At 37.8% G+C, this 16,746-nt stretch overlaps 1 protein-coding gene across 1 annotated transcript in view; it reads left to right on the top strand.

Moving 5' to 3' along the window:
- GBE1 (1,4-alpha-glucan branching enzyme 1) overlaps positions 1 to 16,746 on the top strand; it is a 184,214-nt gene that overhangs the window by 130,173 nt on the left and 37,295 nt on the right. The window contains exon 13 of the mRNA XM_063448657.1: positions 12,896 to 13,080. Within this exon, the coding sequence (XP_063304727.1) occupies positions 12,896 to 13,080 (185 nt within the window). The remainder of the gene's footprint in view (positions 1 to 12,895; positions 13,081 to 16,746) is intronic.

The raw sequence follows: 16,746 nt of genomic DNA, 5'->3' as shown, positions 1-16,746 counted from the left end.
ACTTCCACAGATCATGCAGATAAATAGCCTCTAAGGTGAAAAACTGTTTGCCATTTTGACAGTGTTTCATGTATTATGTTCTGTCCAAAAGTGGTGTAGATCATTCCTTTATCAAAGGATCCACCTGTACCAAATGTATGCTCCTTAGATAATCCTTTTAGCTCAAGTGATGTTGAATAGTTAATTATTTTACTGGAAATCATAGTTAAACAACTCCCATATGAAATGATGGTTAAAGTAATGACAATGTTTTGATTAAAATGTTGTAAATTTTGATCAATAAAGTAGATCAGCTATTTACATCAAAATCAATCAAATGGCAAAATGCGTAAACACATTATTTGTTGATGTTTACTGACATTACTGACGATGTTAATGCATCAAGAGCCAAGTACGTATTGTTCTGAAGAGTAGACAACAATGTTTCCATAAATGTTGAAGTTTATTCATGCAAGACTGTATTTGCATTAGCTTGACTGATTAATTTAAAAGGAAGTGTAGGAGAAAGTGAATTGTTCTATAACATATTCTGTCTGGTACGATGTAATTAAGGTTCACCAATCAGAAGCTAAAAGTCAGTTTGGAATTATAATGTGACACATAGAATGGTTTCACAGTTATTCAATATTATACAATGCTTTGTTTTAGGAATTAAAGTGGTTACACAAATGATTAGTAGTGGAATCAACATGGTGAGATACTCTCACACCATTCTTTTTCTCATCACCTTGATCACTACATTTTTTAAATATACTTTAAAAAGAAGCAAATACACATAGGGTAAACTTAAACATATACTTTGAAAAATGATAATATGAAAATGAAATGAAGATAATATCTTCAAACAAATATTACTTGTACTACAGTTCTTAGTATATACCATTGGGTAAATGTTGTGGCCAATGCTCATATATGAATATTAATCTTTTAATATAAAATAATTAAACAATAAGTTACAGCATTCATATTTTTTATATTTCTTGGTATTTTGATTGAATTTGTGGATAGAAAATACACAAAACATTGTAATATTAAATGTCAATTATTGCACGCAGCAGGCTACAACAAATTATAGCGGCTGCAGTGAATTAAAATGAACAAACTACAACATATAACTTCAAATGGCAGCAGCCCTTGACCGGGGCTTAGAAGAGAGAGCTGATGGTCTACATCCTGGGTAAGGGAAAGAGATCGAATCTCTGTTACCTCTGCTTTTTAAGCCCAGTGGGATTCTTTATGAGAGGTAACTTAGTGTCTTAGTAGAAAGTTAAGAAATTAAAAATAAGAAATGGGCATGTAAATCAGATTATATTGGGTAAACGAGAATACAAGAAAATGGTAGCCAAAGAAAGCAATACCAACTCCAAAAATTCAGGATGGGTGTGTTACTAAATAAAGATCAGAAAAAAGCAGAAATTAAAAAAAAAAAAACGTATTTTTGTAAAGTATATATCTAGGAAGAACCCATGGCAAGATATATGCACAGAAACATGCGATTGGATGACTCAAGACAAAGTGCTGCAACAACTAAAGAAAGTTAATGTAAACAAAGCCCCAGGGCCAGCTGGTATTTAGCCATGAGTACTGAAGGAGCTACATGTCAAAGGTATGGTACCACAAGATTGAAGAAAGGCAGATGTGGTTCCTATATTCAAAAATGTTTCAAATTTTTTTTTTTTTAGAAATTAATGATACACCTTGTAGCAAGTATTTGAAGGATTATTAAGAGAGATTATTCAAGAATTCCTTAGGAAGAATAATGTAATCAAAACCTTGTTTGCAAAAATCAGCATAGTTTTATTAAAAATACATCATATTAAACTAACTTTTTTTAGTTAGTGTCACGGTTACTGTGTGACCCAATACGCAAAACACAATCAACGTACAGTCCAACCTTAGAATGGTCAGACTGAATGTAAGAGAATGGTCAAAAAAACAAGCCAAGGTTGGGGATACAGAATGAGACAATTCGAATAAACTAGCCAAGGGTCAGGATACCAGAAGTAGGGTAAATCAAAAACATAAGCTAAAGTCAAAAAACAGAAATATAATACCAAGAACGCGCTCTCTGACAACCAACAAGTGGAACCCACGACAGGGCACTGAGAAAAGGCACAACAGGGTTTAAATATGCCTCTCAGTGCTGTGATTGGGGATTACATGGCCTTTGACCCCAAAATGTTTGTGTGCAACAATAACGTGACGTCACACGCACACCGGCGCCATCTCTAATGTGGGCAGTGCACCCTTTAACATTAAGAACTGGACCACAGCGGCCGGCGGCCCTTAGAACGCCACACCATCTGGGACCCGTCTTCTTGGAGGCTTGGGCGGCACTTCTCCACGATCCTGGTAAGTAAAGTTTTCCCTTTTCAACGCGACTGCCCTGCTCAAGTGTAGCCCCGCTGATCAGGGACCTACTTGTATCTGAAGTATCCGTGCGGTCACACTGATCAGGCGCCGTGACAGTACCCCCCACTCGAAGACCGCCCTCCGGTCGGGCCGGACCAGGTTTGAGAGGAAACTTGGTATGGAAAGATTGGAGCAGACGACCAGCATGAACCTCAGTCGCAGGAACCCAAGACCTTTCCTTGGGACCATAACCCCTCCAGTTGACCAAATATTGAAGAGAACCACGGGATAACCTTGAATCAACAACAGAACTGACTTTGTACTCTTTTTCACCGTCAACAACCACAGTAGGTGGAGGAACCGAAGGAGTAGTGTACCTATTACAAATCGAAGGTTTAAGCAAGGAGACAAGGAAGGTATTCGGAATATGAAGATTAGCAGGAAGGGCAAGAGAGTAATAAGTAGGGTTGATCTTGCGAAGGACACGAAAAGGGCCTATGTATCTGGGTGCAAACTTCATAGCAGGTATCTTCAACCTGATATGTTGTGAAGAAGACCAAACCATGTCACCAACCTGGTACACAGGCGTGGCACCTCGCCTCTTGTCCGCCTGACATTTAAAACGAGCAACAGCAACGTTTAAAGCAACGTTTGAACCTGAGTTCAGGTGTCACGTATGAGATTCAAATGAGTATCCAGAGAATGGCAGTATTGGAAAATGCAGAAGGCAGGGACTGGTTAGCTCTTTCAGCTACACCGTTAGTCTGTGGATGATAGGATGAGGAGAAGGATAGCTCTATACCCAATGGTTTGCTGAAAGATCTCCAAAACCTAGATACAAATTGAGAACTCCTGTCAGACACAATATTCAGTGGAATACCATGTAACCTGAATATCTACTTTACGAATATGTGTAAGAGTTCTTGGGCGGTAGGCAGCTTTTTAAGTGGAATGAAATACGCCATCTTATGCCTCGTTTCCACTGAGCGGATCGGTTCGGGTTGGTACAGTTTGAAGGTTTAGAATGGACCAGCCCATTCTGGTGAGCGTTTCCACTGCAAGTCAGACCTTTCTGGGCCATGCAGGGTTTAGAAAAAATGCTCTTCCTGTCCACCAATCAATGGATTGTATAGTAGCTCCGCCCTAACCGAACCGTTCCATTTCTTATGGCCCTACATCTGAAGCAGGACCCTGAATGGATCGGTACGGTTCGCTTGTATGGACCACTTTCATAATGGAAACACCCAAAATAGCGAACCGAACCGAACCGATCCGCTCAGTGGAAATGAGGCATTAGAGAACCGGTCAATGACCATAGTATGGTGTTAAAACCTTTAGAGACTGTAAGTTCGACAATAAAGTCCATAGCTATATGGGACCATGGAACGTGAGGCATAGGAGGTGGTTGTAGCAAACCACATTGCTGTCTATGTGGAACTTTGGAAACAGCACAAACAGTGCATGCTGTAACATACTCTCTTATATCCTTTTTAAGAGAAGGCCACCAAAACGTTCTGGTGACAGCAGATATCGTTTTGCTCATACCGGAATGTCCTGCTGTTACATTGTCATGAAATACCCTCAATATTTATTTTCTCTCCTTAAGTGGTATGTACAATTTACCCTGACGTTTGTCGCTGGGAGCCTGTGCCTGAGCTGTCATAATGATACTAAGGAGAGGCGAGGCCAACAGTAGAGGAAATAATGCAGTCAGGAGGTATAATAGGAGAAATCCCTTGCTCCTGTTCTTCCTCGGAATCATATTGCCTGGATAGGGCGTCAGCTTTGACGTTTCTTGTGCCTGGTCTGTATGTAATCACAAAATTGAAATGTGACAACAGAGACCATCTGGCTTGTCTGGAAGACAATCTTTGGCTTCACCTATGTAAGCCAGATTCTTGTGGTCCGTGATGATCAAAAGTGGATCGTTAGAACCCTCCAAAAGATGTTGCCATTCTTTTAAAGCTAGGTTAATGGCTAACAGTTCTCTGCCTATATCATAGTTTCTTTCTGATGGTGACAGAAAGAGAAAAAAAAACACAAGGGTGTAAAGGGGTGTACTTTCTTTCCCTCTGAGATAGAACAGCATCTGCCCCTGTTTCTGATGCATCTACTCTAGTATAAAAGGTGTACTGGTATCAGGGTGCACTAGTATGGGAGCAGAAGCAAACAAGGTTTTGAGATTATCGCTTTCTGTGGCTGTTAACACCCTTATGAGTAAGGTAATAATGGGGGCTATAACAGTAGAGAATCCCTTTATGAACCTACGATAATAATTGGCAAAGCCTATAAAACGCTGAATAGCTTTCAATCCACTGGGTCGGGGTCAAGGCAGAACCGCCTCAAGTTTTCATGAATCCATTTGGAAACCAGAAACAGAAATCGCATGACCCAGGAACTGAATCTCTGTCTGATCAAATAGGCACTTTTCAAGTTTACAGTATAATTCATTTTTAAGTAGTGTTTGTAAAACTTGTTTTAGATGCCCATGGAGAGATCAGAAGAATATAAGTATACACCAATACAAAATAATTCTCTAAGTACATTGTTTATAAGATCTTGAAATATGGCTGGGGCATTACATAAGCCAAAAGGCATGACTAAATACTCGTAATGCCCATTTCTAGTATTGAAAGCTGTTTTCTACTCATTAATCATCACCAAATTATACACACTCCTAAGGTCAAGTTTGGTAAAAATTTTGGCACCTTGGAGTATGTCAAATAGTTCGGAAATGAGTGGTGTAGGATAGGCTTTTTTCACAGTGATCTTATTGAATGCCCTATAGTCGATACAGGGACGTAGATCTCCCTCTTTTTTAGATACAAAGAAGAAACCAGCACCAGCTGGAGAAGATCTACGTATGTGACCTTTAGACAAGGACTCATTTATATATTCCTTTATGATTTTGATTTCTTGAGGGGATAAGGTATTTACACCACCCTTAGGGGGTATAGTACCAGGAAGCAAATCAATGGAGCAATCATAAGACCTGTGTGGAGGTATAACATCAGTGTGTACTTTGTTAAGCACTTCTTTAACCTCCAAATAGGGAAAATGAACCTCAGTAGAAAGATGATCAGTAGTAGGTACATTAACCATGTCCAAGCTCTTAGAAATAGGTTGAATACACTTAAGTCTACATTCACCACTCCATTCTAGAATCTCAGCCTTAACCCATTCAATACGCGGATTGTGCTTGAAAAGCCATGAAAAACCAAGTATTATGGGACAAGAAGGAGATGAAATAACTTGGAAGGTGATAAGTTTCTTATGTAAAGCCTCTACCGTTAAGGTAAGAGGTAAGGTTTCCTGTGGGATCAAAGGTTGGGACAGTGGACTACCATCTATGGCCTCAGTGGTCAAAGGTGTGGTTCTTTCTTTTAGCGGCACTACATGGTTGATAACAAACAGTTGGTCTATAAAGTTTTCAACTTCACCAGAATCAACCAAAGCATAACACGAGAAATTTACATTATTACTTTGGGCAAACACAGAAAGCATAAACCTATTTTGAGGCAAACCAGGGGACATATACATCACACCTAAGGCCGGTCCCTGACGGTTCTTAGGTGCGCAAGTTTTCCGGCTGAATAGAACAAGCTAATCTCAAATGACACTTTTTCCCACAATATAAACAGTCCTTCATTTCTCCTATATAGTTTTTCAGCCTCGGATAATCTCATCACCCTTAATTGCATGGGTTCAGGTTCAGGAGGGGGAGATGGAGCAGGTAACATAGGAGTGGAGAAACGGGGGGAGGGGGCTAGCAATAGACAAATTGGAACATCTAGTTCTATTTCTGGTTCTGTCTCTCTCTCTCTCTCTCTCTCTCTCTGAAGCAAAAGTACAATGGCGTACTCTGCAACAGACCTGTTGCCTTGTTGTATATGCATTAAAGCTTTGGCAGCGGTTTTCTCTTTACTCAATGGCTCAAATGTCAGTTTAAACTCAGCAAGGAATTCTTTATAGTCAAAAGCTATAGCTGTATTGCTCTCCCATAGAGGATTGGCCCATGTTAGGGCCTTACCTGTCAACTGGTTCACTAGATAACCTATTTTGGATCTATAAGAAGGGAATGATCCAGGAGACGCATCAAAGTGATATTCTATTTAATTTTAAAAATCCACAACGCTCATGAGCATTGCCTCCAAAATGAGGAGGAGTTGATAATGATATTGAAGGAGCCTTATACACAATAGGAATATTCACAACAGGAGGTGTAGGAACTGACGGTGGATCATCGGGCTGAAGATGAGCCGTACGGGCTAGAAGCATTTGGAAGGCCTGGGCAAATTGATCCATGCGTTGACCATTTTCCTCCAGTAGAAGTATAGATCAGGATGTTGCAGTGTCAATGTTTATAGATGACAGAAAACTAGGTAAGGTAATACAATATATTCAGAATATTACTTCACTGCAGAGGGATATAAATAGATGGGACTCAAATGACAGATGAAATTTAATGTAGATAAATGCATAGTTATGCACTTCAGGGGGAAGAATATACAGGTAAATTACACCCTAAATGATAGTGAATTAGGGATAACAACACAAGTGTGGGATTTTGGAATTATAGACCACAAACTAGGTACAAATGTGCAATGTCAATTAGCAGTTGCTAAGGCCAATAAGATATTGTTGTGCATAGAAAAGGAACATTAATTCTCAAGATGGAAATATAATTTTGCCTCTTTATAAATCACTGATAAGACCCCACCTTGAATATGCCATGCAATTTTGGGCACCTGTTCTAAAGAAGGAAATTATGGCACTAGAAAAAGTACAGAGGCAGACTGCAAAATTGATAAGGGGATCTCAAGATTTTAGTTATGAAGAAAGACTAACAAATTAAAATCTATTTAATAAAAAAAAAAAATGGAGCCTCATAGGGGATATGATAGCACTATACAAATATATAAGGAACAAATACAAACCATTGTTTGGAAATCTATTCATTAACAGGACTATACAAAGGACACCAGGCCACAGATTTAGTCTGGAAGAAAGGAGTTTAGTCTAAAGAAATGTATTTGGAATTCTCTGTCAGAAGTGGTGGTTTTATCAAAGTCTGTGCAGATGTTTAGACAGTGGCTGCGTGAAAAACATAAAATTCACGGATACAATTTTTAGTATGTGAGGTGACCGCCTCTACATTTAAGGAGAGATCGGACTGCAATTTTAGGGTTTCAACAGCATTTTTTCCTAGTTTGTAAAACTTAGTTTTTGTTTTTACCATCTATTGGATCAACAGCAAAACCATATGTGAGAAAGTCTGAACTTGATGTATGCAAGTCTTTTTTCAGCCTATATAACTATGTAACCTTGATAAATGTTATTTCTATTGTCCTGTCCTCCTTTCATTTATTCGGTTTAAGGGAAAGCACTATGTATTCCCAACCATCCCCGACCCCCAAACAAAGCCATAAATTATTCTAAAAAAAAAAAAAAAAAACAGCAGCCTCTTATTGTAGTCATTTCAGATGTCACAGGCATTTCTCTTACTTGGCACAGTCTTTTCATGCTACTGCATACAACACTCTGGTAGCTGCTAAAAAGAACTTAACAAGACATTAGAAGTCCACTCACCCTCCACCGCTACCATCTCTCATTGCTTCATTACTTCCCACTTGTAATTATGAGGAAATGTCTTACAGATAGTTTGGGTAGCTTTCCAAAATGTATGTGCACATGGGATGCCTGGGATCACTGTAGCAACAGGCCCGACCCTGCCAAATGGGCTTGTATTGTAATCTGCTGTAATTGGTTGACTAAGCCTTGAAAAATAAACATAGAATAAAAAGTAAATAAATAGCGCCAACTAAGCTATTAAAATTGCAGGTCCATTTTGTGATCTCCTCTGTTTCTCATATGCATTGCCTTTTATGAATCCAATATACCATTTTGCTTCTGTTTTCCTACTTGTGCTTCAATTTCTAATCCTCCTTTCTTGTCCTTTCAGTTTTATAACACCCCTTACTCTCGTGTTCCGATTTTTTGTTTTAATGTTTTTATACCTTTTTGTAGTGTTTTGTTTTTGTTTGTTTTTGTAGCCCTTTAATCTTCTCTGATATAATTTCTTGTGGAATTTAATCTGGACGTTGATCAGTACAACATGTCTGTTTCAATCATTGGTAACTCAGCGGAATAGCATGGATTTGGGGTTCTGACACTTGAGATAAGAAATTAAAAATCTAAATCAAGATTCTTCAGATGTATTTTGTATCTGAAGTCAAAGGCATATTTGCCCATTTTAGAATGTATTCAGATCCCTGATTAAAGCTGTCAAGTCGATGGATTTTATAGCATCAGTTTAAGTGATACTAATCTCCTCATTGATAAAGCAAGTATCATACTTATATGAACAGATTGATAAAACAAGCTCATTTAAGTTCTCTTTAAATTTGTTTGAACCTAATATTTGAAGCCCACTGATGTGTGATTTAGTACAGCAAAAATCTCAAGGACATTTGGAAGTGTCTTGTTTACAGTCCATGATACCGAATTCTAAAATGCTTTTCTCTGAAATGCGGAAACACGGCAGATGATTTCAATCCTTGCGGAGAGAATTACTCTTTATTTCTGATTAATTACAATATAACTGCATCTTTAGTTTTGTTTTTAGTGAATACTTTCACTTGGATTATATAAATAGTAAATTGATGTATTATGGTCTTGCAAACATACTGCATTAAAGATTTGTACAGGTCAATTTACTAAACTATAAGTTGTTGATAAGTGAAAAAGAAATTACAACTTTTAGGCTGTAAAGAAAGCTGAACAAGCTGTGAGCGAGAATGTATCTGTTTTTGTTCTTTTGGTCAGTAGTTTGCAATTCCTTTAGCAGTTCTTCATAGTTCCCGGTTTGGTTTGAATGTACTCCAATGATTAGCATCACTATAGCTTTATACAGAAAATACTTTCACTTTTGGATATTAACCCGTTAACGCCGTTACGGCGTTCTATGCCGTCCCGCATTAAGTGGGCTTTAACCCCTTAAGGACACATGACATGTGTGACATGTCATGATTCCTTTCTATTCCAGAAGTTCGGTCCTTAAGGGGTTAAAGCCATTGCGGCGGCATAGAACGCCGTAACGGCTTTGAGCCCCTGGAGGTCCGGTGGAATTACCTCCGCCGCGATCCTCTTCTGGAGGGCTGCCTGACAGCCCAGGCAGCCCTCCCCTGGCAAATGAGGCCCCTGGGGGCCATGTGATCGCTCTCAAAGAGCGATCACATGGCCCGCTATAGCTAGCTGTGGATCTGCCAGCAGGGGGACTGTCTGAAATGTCAGACAGTCCCCCTGCTGGTGGGAAAGTAAAAAAAAAAAAAAAAAATCAACATGTTTAAAAATAAAATAAATGTATTTATATATATATATATATATGTATATATATATATATATATTATATATACATATTATATATGTAACGTCATACAAAGTGTATTTTAATATTAATATAAGTACATATATTAGTATTAAAATACACTTAGAATGACGTTACATATATATAATATGTATGTATATATATTATATATAGAGATAAATACATATAATTACATAGAAGATTACATTAGTATACACGTAGAATTTAAATACCTATAAATGCATATATATTAAAATTCTACATGTATATTTAAGTAATCTTTTAACATAATTATGTGATTTGATTAATTAAAATTTGATTGACATGCCTGACAACACAGGGAGAAAGTGCAGAGAATTTCATTTGCAAGCACTATATTTGACCCTGTAACTCTCCAAGACACCATAAAACCTGTACATAGGGGGTACTGTTTTACTCAGGAGACTTCGCTGAACTCAAATATTAGTGTTTCAAACTGGTAAATTGTATTACAACGATGATATTTTAAGTAAAAGTGACGTTTTTGCATTTTTTTTTTTACAAACGGCACTGTTTTGGACTATATTATTGTTGTAATATGTTTTACTGTTTTAAAACACTAATATTTGTGTTTAGTAAAGTCTCTCGAGATTAACAGTACCCCCCATGTACAGGTTTTATTGTGTTTTGGAAAGTTAGAGAGTCACATATAAGGCTTGCATTTCATTTTTTTTACATTGAAATTTGCCAGATTGGTTATGTTGCCTTTGAGAGCGTATGGTAGCCCAGGAATGAGAATTACCCCCATGATGGCATACCATTTGCAAAATTAGACAACCTAAGGTATTACAAGTGGGGTATGTCCAGTCTTTCTTAGTAGCCACTTAGTCACAAACACTGGCCAAATATTAGTTTTTTGCTTTTTTCATACAAAAACAAATATGAACGCTAACTTTGACCAGTGTTTGTGACTAAGTGGCTACTAAAAAATACTAAATATATCCCACTTTCAATATGTTGGGTTGTCTACTTTTTCAAATGGTATGCCATTATGGGGGTAATTCTCATTCCTGAGCTACCACACTGTCTCAAAGGTAACATTACTAATCTGGCAAATTTCAATTTGAAAATGGAACGTTCTATATTTGACCCTGTAACTTTCCAAAACACCATAAAACCTGTTAATGGGGAGTACTGTTGTACTCGTGAGACATTGTTGATTACAAATATGTGCATTCTTTTGCAGTAAAACCTATTTATGTATTATGACATTCACAGATAAAATGTCAGACGGAAATACAATCTTTATAATTTATAATTATTCATAATAAATTATGTTCCATATATGAATAGTTAATGATAAATTAAAGCCCTGTTTCTCCTGAACAAAATGATATATAATAAGTGTGGGTGAACTTAATGTGACAGTGGTAAATTACGGTTGAACAGACATATAGCGCAAATACCATTTCTTTGTTAACGTTTTGTTTTGATCAGAATGTGTACTATTAACTCCGTCCTGAATGGGTTAATTTACAGACTGCAACAGAACAGTCAGTAGAAACTTTGTGCTTTTACACGTTAATGACGACAACAATTACGCAAGTTCTGAACTTAAACAAACCTTGGAAATCGATCTATATGTCTGTTGAACTATAACTTACCTCTTTCATGCGGCATGTGAAGCATAAATATCAGGCCTAGGTGCTTATATCACAACAAATTTAGTATCTCTGTTTTAAAAATAACCTTGAAAATAAGAGAAACCTGTTATCTCCCCCCCCCCCCCCCCCCCAATTATTGTTCTTTTTTTTTAATATTAAATTGATCCTGTCATAATATAATTTTTTTTATATTATTTTCTCTGCACACCCTGTTGTTTTGAAATGCTTCACTAGTTCTGTCTTACCGCTTGTCATTTTAAAGTTCGAAGATTCACTGTAAAAAAAATTACAAAAAAATTAATTACAGCAAGCACATTCTCAGTGGTATATCTGTTTAGATGCTTTCCTGATTAGCCATGCTTCACTGTTGATGTTTGTAGAGGAAATGTGAGGATAAAGACATTCATATTTCTCTGAGGAGTCATGTAATTATATTTAGCATTGTTCCCAATCTTTGAGATTTTACTATCTAAGGCCGATTAAACATAAGTATGTTTTTAAATCACTATGCAATGTTAATGAACCCTAGAAAAGTTTTTTTTTTGGTTTGGTTTTTAAACAGCATGGGGTTTTCTGAAATGTGCATTGCTGTTTTAAATAAAATGCTTCCTGGGTTATAGAACAAGCTTTATTCAGATTTATTTTTCTGCATACCTTGAAAATATTTGTAGATGAAATGTCACACAGTAATTACTCAGTACAGTTATTAGTGTTTTATATATATATATATATATATATATATATATATATATATATATATATATATATATATTTCTATATATATATATATATATATATATATATTTCTATATGCATTGTCTATGTTTTATTACATTGCATAATTCAGCTTTCACTGTCTATGATACATACAGTGATTTATTCAGTACACAGGGAAATATCCAGAATTTACAAGAAAGTAACAAAGTTTATGCCCCAAAAGATCTGAAAAAAAACCCATCTGATTTGGTTATTCTACTAGACTGACTATTGCTGCTGTTATTATTAATTATCTAGCACCAATATATCCCATTGTGCAATAAGAGGTAGCATAGGCTAAAATAAATAGCAGAGACTGAACACAGGTCCTTGCTAAGAATGAGCTACAATAGTGTGACTTATTTGCTGTTTATTTTCAAAGTAGCCAGATTTCAATGTTCCTTTTTAGTGTGCAAGAAATCCATGTTTATGCTAACATTTAATTATTGTGATTACGATCTGTAGGGGTCTTGTAGACAAATGTGGGTACAGGAGCAGCGGTTTATGAAACACAGAATTAGATGTGTAGTAGACATGTCAGAGGAAAGTCATGTTTGACTGTGGATTGGCCATTAATTTCTTTACACTGTTGCTACTGTTTTAATACGCATTTTGCATTTATATTCTGTAATGATCAGTTTTTCTTTACATGTACTTTGGAGTTTGGGAATGTATTAGCTTATTCTACCTTCCTAAAGTAGACTTATGTCAAATTGCTTTTGTTATATCTTTTACTGGAACATTAAGTGTAATAATCAGTATATGTTTTTGAATGCAGGAAATGAATTTGGGCATCCAGAATGGTTAGACTTCCCAAGGAAAGGGAACAATGAAAGTTACCATTACGCTAGAAGACAATTTAATTTAATTGATGACCATTCTCTACGGTACAGACAGCTTTATAATTTTGACAAAGACATGAATCATTTAGAAGAAAAATTTGGTTGGTTGGCTGCACCTCAGGTAAGTCACAGCACAGTAATGTTTTATCATAAATGTTCCAGACAAATCCAGTTCCTGGTGATGTCTTGTTCTCAGTGGCAGATAACTAATCATATACTAGGCTGAAAATGCTTGTGAACTATATTTTCTATGATACTTTGCCTTTCGACAGACGATTTGACCATTGTGGGAAAACAAATGCAGTTATTAGCCAGCACTGTTTTTAGCTGATGCTAAATTCTTAAACATAATTATTGTTTTAATTGATAACTGTGTACGACAGGATCGTCTGGAGGGCTAGCTGGCGGGGGGGAGGAGGGAAGACATGCAGTGACCTCATCACGAGATGGAAAATGAATCAAAAATTAAAAACACTGTGTTATAACTACTTTGCACTGAATATGAGTGGGAAACATACGGATGGATGATTGACACTTGGGCACTATAAGCCGTTTAACTATTGAAACAACATTAGTGAAGCTGAGGCTTCTCCGCCCCTGTGAATTGCTCACATATGCTCCAGCGATGATACCGATCAGGCCTCATGTGCCCTTTATAAGTCCAGTGGAGTATTCCAGATTTCACCTGCCCAGCTTTAAAGCTGCACCTGATTGCCTGTCATAGGGGCGTCTCTTACCAGTAACCATTTGACCCCTGTTAACACACATATTTAATAGATAATATGCCCTATAGCCACATCGCTATGATGTATCTTGTTGACGTTTTTATCTTAATTGTTGTTCTTGCACTAATATCACTACCTGTAATGTCTTCATGGAGCACTGAGGATCTGCATGTTCTACCAAGTGACTACTCTGTGTAATCATTAATCACTTATAACACAATAAAAACTTATATATAATTGATAACCGTGTATAGTCACTTATCTTTGCAATCACTGTGAATAAAGGAGTGTGTAACATATGTTTCATTACATGAACTGTACTACATTACCAGATTATATAGCTTATCACAACAAATAAATTGAAATTAATGTATTTTCTTTTCTTTATTCTAATGATGTTCTATTCCAACCTAAACAATCTGAACATTAGTTGTCCTATTTAAAGGAACACTATAGTGTCAGTCTTACAAACGTGTATTCCTGACATTATAGTGTTAAAAACGCAGTTTATGCCCCCCTTGACTCTCTTTAAAAAGGTATAAAGCTTACATTTATTCTGGTGGGTCTCCTCGCAGCTGGCCCTGTCCCCACTACACCTCCTTGGCTGAGATAATCAAAATTGACAATCTCAGTCTAACCACTGATTTTCCATAGGAAATAATTAAGAGGCAATTGAGCATGTGCTGCAAACCGCTGTGCCAATCAGTACCAATACTGAATCAGTGCATTACTATGAGGAATGTTCATCACTTCCATGCAGAGCACTAGGACAAGCTCCTCCTCTCCCTGATATGCGGCTACACGCTGTAATGTTTCGTTCTCATACGAGTCCCAGACTCAAGTTGATTCTAAACGGGTAAATGTATATAGTGCTTCTTTTTTTTTTTTTTTTTTTCTTATTGGTTCCCTTATTTTTATGTTAGTTCAGTACACGAGAGTCGAAATGCACATACAGAACACTTCATGGAGCCGGCTTATGGAATCTGGCACACTCATAGGCCTAAAACAGAGGCCCAGGGCTGGAGAGATGGTTGTCGATGTCCTGGCCTACTGAACCTAGCCATGCGCATGCTTGCTTCTCTAGGCAGGCATTTTGTCTGTGTACACACAGATTGCGCGAGCTTAAATTGCCCCCAAAGTATTGGGATACACAGCAACTGCAGGGAGGGGAAAACATGGAGGACATTTACATGTTGCTGAGAATAATGACCACGACAAGTGGTAGGGAATCTGAATGGCAATGTTGTTTAATAAGGATTTTTAACCTGCACCACGGAGGTACCATCACATTTCCCTTTCAATGAGTCTTAACATACTGTCCTGGAATGTCAAAGGTCTAAATACAGCTCACAAAAGCAGATTGGCTCTAACGGAAGCCAAAAACAGCAAAGCACACAGTATTTTTCCAGGAGACTCACTTCAAATGGAGTGCTCATTCAAAATGTATTTCTCCTCTATTCCCGATAGATTACCACTCCTGTTTAAAAAACCCCAAAAAGAGGTGTTTCAATCCCTGGTGCAGAAAAGTGTGACAAAGAGGGACGTTTTCTCTTGCTCCAATCTTATATCAACAATCCTCCTTACTTCGTGTCTAAGGGGTATTATGGCACTGTACAACCATCCAACTGCATGGGTACTTACTGCAAGCTTTCAGTCTCGCCTGTTTCCTATATCTAACGGAACCCGCCAGGGGTGCCCCCTTCTTTTCATCCTTTCTCTAGAGCCCCTCGCTGAACCATACGTAACAGTTTCGAAGTAAAAGGCATATAAACTGTGTAAGTATGTTTTGCAGCAGCTTGCAATAGGAAGGAGGAATGCAATAGGAAGGAGGAATGGAGTCAGGGAGCATTCTAAAAATGTATAGGATGCACGGTAATATCATCATCTTGGTTGTGTTAATTCTCCCTGTCCACTGCCTGTAACATGACTGCCCTTTAACATGTTGGGCACTCCCATGCCCCTCTTCCTGGTAGATTGTTGCAGTAGAGTCAGTGAAAGCCTAGCTTTTTTGTACACCCATATAAACTGTGTAAGTATGTTTTGCAGCAGCTTGCAATAGGAAGGAGGAATGGAGTCAGGGAGCATTCTAAAAATGTATAGGATGCACGGTAATATCATCATCTTGGTTGTGTTAATTCTCCCTGTCCACGATGGAGTCAGGGATACGTGGACAGGGAGAATTAACACAACCAAGATGATGATATTACCGTGCATCCTATACATTTTTAGAATGCTCCCTGACTCCATTCCTCCTTCCTATTGCAAGCTGCTGCAAAACATACTTACACAGTTTATATGGGTGTACAAAAAAGCTAGGCTTTCACTGACTCTACTGCAACAATCTACCAGGAAGAGGGGCATGGGAGTGCCCAACATGTTAAAGGGCAGTCATGTTACAGGCAGTGGACAGGGAGAATTAACACAACCAAGATGATGATATTACCGTGCATCCTATACATTTTTAGAATGCTCCCTGACTCCATTCCTCCTTCCTATTGCAAGCTGCTGCAAAACATACTTACACAGTTTATATGGGTGTACAAAAAAGCTAGGCTTTCACTGACTCTACTGCAACAATCTACCAGGAAGAGGGGCATGGGAGTGCCCAACATGTTAAAGGGCAGTCATGTTACAGGCAGTGGCCACCATTCATGCCCCGGAGTGGACATTGAGTTGAGTGGATATGAAAAAACAACGCGGAGCAGATCCATTTCTCATAGAATATCTTTGGACACCTTCCCCTTACAGATGAGCAATGCCAACCCTATTCTCTACCACCAAGCTCATGATAAGCGTTTGGGGCAAAATGATACATGGACAGTCTTAAAAAACTATTTCTACCAGAAGCACCCCTAATGTCCTTTAACACACTCTCACCGTGGTTACAACTCCACAAATGGACATCCCTAACATCCCTAACATCCCTAACATCCCTGTTAACCCTACTGCCCAGCTATATATTTATGTATATACAGATAGAGGGCCTCCTACAGTCCCATCTGGCTACATGGCCTCCCTCCCCTTGGGAACTTCCACCCCAGTTAAAATAGATAATGTTGGAA

Source organism: Pelobates fuscus, chromosome 1 (genome assembly GCF_036172605.1).
Source record: "Pelobates fuscus isolate aPelFus1 chromosome 1, aPelFus1.pri, whole genome shotgun sequence".
NCBI lineage: Eukaryota > Metazoa > Chordata > Amphibia > Anura > Pelobatidae > Pelobates > Pelobates fuscus.
Note: the sequence above shows the minus strand (reverse complement) of the source record. Positions and strands in the feature narration are given on the sequence as shown.